At 47.5% G+C, this 3,041-nt stretch overlaps 1 protein-coding gene across 1 annotated transcript in view; it reads right to left on the minus strand.

The window, feature by feature from the left end:
* Window positions 1-408, minus strand: part of MTRF1L (mitochondrial translation release factor 1 like) — a 15,745-nt gene extending 15,337 nt beyond the window's left edge. Inside the window, exon 1 of the mRNA XM_085308437.1 lies at window positions 7-408. Coding sequence (XP_085164563.1) covers window positions 7-207 — 201 coding nt within the window. The 5' untranslated portion in view covers window positions 208-408. The remainder of the gene's footprint in view (window positions 1-6) is intronic.
* Between the last annotated feature and the right edge of the window lie 2,633 nt (window positions 409-3,041).

Consider the following 3,041-nt stretch of genomic DNA (forward strand, 5'->3'; position numbering starts at 1 on the left):
CCGTGCTCTCTCCTCCAGGAGGCGGCGTAAGGAGGGGGCGGCGAACAGCTCGTCTAAGTAAGGCCGGGCGCTGAGCGGGCGCCGCGGATGCAGCCGGCGTGGCTCCGCTGCGCTGCCCTCCGCTCGCGCTGCTCGGTAGCTCCGAGGGGGAAGCGCGGCTGCCCGGCACCCTTGGGCCGCGCGGAGAGCCCGCGAGAGCAGCCGCATGCCGCAGCTCCGGCAGCAGCGGGAAGGCTCGCGCCTTCCTTCCCTCGCCAGCCTCCGCCGCGGCGGAGGTAGCCGAGCGCGCTCGCCTCGCTACCCCGGCTTCCGGAAGCTGCCGAAGAGGCTCGGCGCTGGTTTCGGAAGCAGCCGGAACGGATCGGGCTGCACCGGCCACTTCCGGAAACAGACGAAAGGGTTCGGCTGCGCTGCGCCGCTGCCGCGGGAAGGGCGGCTGGCGGCCGGGGATGGGCGGCGCCCTGATTGGCCGGCCGTAGCGGGGCGGGACCAAGGGGGCGGGGCTGGCGCGGGGAGTGCCGTGCGTGAGGGGAGGCGGGCGGCGGTGAGGGCTAGGCCGGGTGGCTGCGCTGCGTCGAGGGACGCCCGTCCCCCTGTCTGTCTCTGCCGCCGTCTGTGCGGCACGGGCCGTGCTGGCCCTTGGGGTTTCCGCCAGGCCTGCTCAGAGCAGCTCCCGAGGGCAGCGGAGCTGGCGGCGGGTAGTGCTGCGACGTGCCTCCCCGTCGTCGCTTGGGAGACTTAACTCGACACACATTGTTTGTTTCTTTCTTTTTGGCATTTTGTCGTTTTTTTTAACTCTAACCATGGTGGGGGGGGGTGGAAAGCCCTCACCATATCTCCCATGCTATGTCACGAGCTTAAAAAAAAAAGCTCCTTGGGATAAGAGCGGACAAGGGTGCTGAGATTTTAACTTGCACCGTTAAGCGCCGCCTTGCTCCGTAGCCCGCCCCCGAGGCAGTTTGTGCCGAAGCACGTGCGAACAGCTTCCCTCTGCGGGCTGGGCTGCCAAGCTAATACCGCAGGGCTTTTCCTCCCCCCCGGAAGAAGTTCTGGGGACTAAACAACCGTGAGGTGATGAAGTTGCAAATACTTCTGAAAACATATGTTCGTACACATTCTACACGGAAAGCAGATTGAAAAAAAGGGAAAAACAGAACTAAATATGTTGTCAGATGTAGACAGAAAGGCAAGTCACAGAGCCTTTAAATCAGAGATTAGTGATCAGACTGAAAGTCTACTTCTAAAATATGAGTCATCTGAGTACAATTTCTGGTGTCARAATTTTAAGCTGGAATGCATTGAAGATGGAGGAGTCATTTATTTAATAAAAGTGCTGTGATAAATACTGTGGGATGATCTTGGCAAATCGTCTGTGGTACCCAGACAGCCTGGCATATGGGCTTTCTTTTAGATAGCATCAATAGTAAGATTCTTGACTAAACTCAAAACATAGTTTAAAAATATAATTTATTTTAAAAATGTATAGCTATCCATAAAACTATATTAAGCAATATTTTATATTACAGTCATTCAAGGAATCAGCAGGTGTTTGCTGTTCTTCCTTTCTTGTTCATGTCCTAACAGAGCCAGATAATAATACTTTACTACTGAATTAACATACACTGATGGAATAACAGTAACTTCTCCCATGTGTTACATTAAAAAAAAATTATCAGTTTCATAAGTGGCATGTCAAAAGTCAGGATAATGATTATGCACCTAGGTTGTTTGAGTAGTTGGAAATTAGGACTTTGGATTTCCAAAATGGAATGAAACTTACAAGTTATAATGTTCAACATGAAAATATGTTATTTGAAGTACTGAATATTAAAATGAATGTTTGATTAAAAAGATTTTTCTTAACACTGCAGGTGCACCTCTTTGGGCAAGATTCATTGACAAAAAACACTGTAACAGCAAATCAAAAATACACTTGGAGGTCTATGTGGAGATCATACAGTTTTTGCAGCTAGATTGGCATTGATAAACAACTTAGAGTGTTGYTTATGAAATTTTATTCCCTGAAAGCTTCCCTTAAACTCGCTACTACCTACCTGTCCATGAAGTTCCTTAAAGTATAATAAATAATATAATACAGGATATCATTTTCTCAAAAGAATAGAAAAAAATGATCAAATTTGTGCTGGCTGATTGTCAGCCTTTGAATCACCTCAATTACATTCCTGTCTTAACTTGGTTAAAGGAAAGGGCAAAATCTGGCCTTTGGCCTAAAGTTAATGTATTTATTTCCTCCAAAATGCAGACAGTGCTAATGCCAGCTGGTTTTGGCAGTGTTTATTGCATTGTTCTTTCATCGCACAAAGGTCACTTCTGCTGGCAGAAGTATTCAGGACACTTGTGAATGGAACTGAAGTTTTGTTACTGCAAACGTACTCAGGCTATGGGTGAATGGGATGAGAGCGTTGTCATTGCAGCCGTGTCCTTGGATGCTCTAAAGCCATACTGTGTGGTGCCTCCAAAAAGCAACAACGTTAGGGACTGAGAAAAGTCTTGTTTTGAGGATGATAGTCAGACATGGTTCCAATCAAGTCAGAACAGATGCTGCAGCTGTTTGTACAGCCTTAATTTTTTGCATTGTTGGATTTGGTAAGGACTCAGAGTGTTGTTGGATATTTTAGCTCTGCCAGGAGCCGGCTTACAGATATTGACAGGTGTGAACTTTATTGCTTATGGTGTAGGGAGTCACTGAAATTAAGAAACTTGACTAGTTTTGAATCAGTGTCGTGGAATACATATCCTAAATAGCTTTTGCAAGCACTTACTGAATATGAAAGCTGTCAGTTCCTTAGGGCTCACAGCATGGTCAATCCAGCAAGCTGCTCTCACAGAAAGAGCTTCTCCCCTTTTTCAGATGCTAGTTTCACAGGCAAATGCTCCTTGTGCTCACATTTGACTCAAAGGGGAGCAAGTCTGACATCATGAGGTCTGGTTATTTAACTTAAATGTAATTCTACTATATTTTGTCAGCTGAGAGCACAACCTAGCAGACACTTATGCATGCTTTTAAGTTAAAACACAAC

This window comes from Rhea americana, unplaced genomic scaffold (assembly GCF_003343005.1).
Source record: "Rhea americana isolate MKP2758 unplaced genomic scaffold, rheAme1 scaffold_275, whole genome shotgun sequence".
Taxonomy (NCBI): Eukaryota; Metazoa; Chordata; class Aves; order Rheiformes; family Rheidae; genus Rhea; species Rhea americana.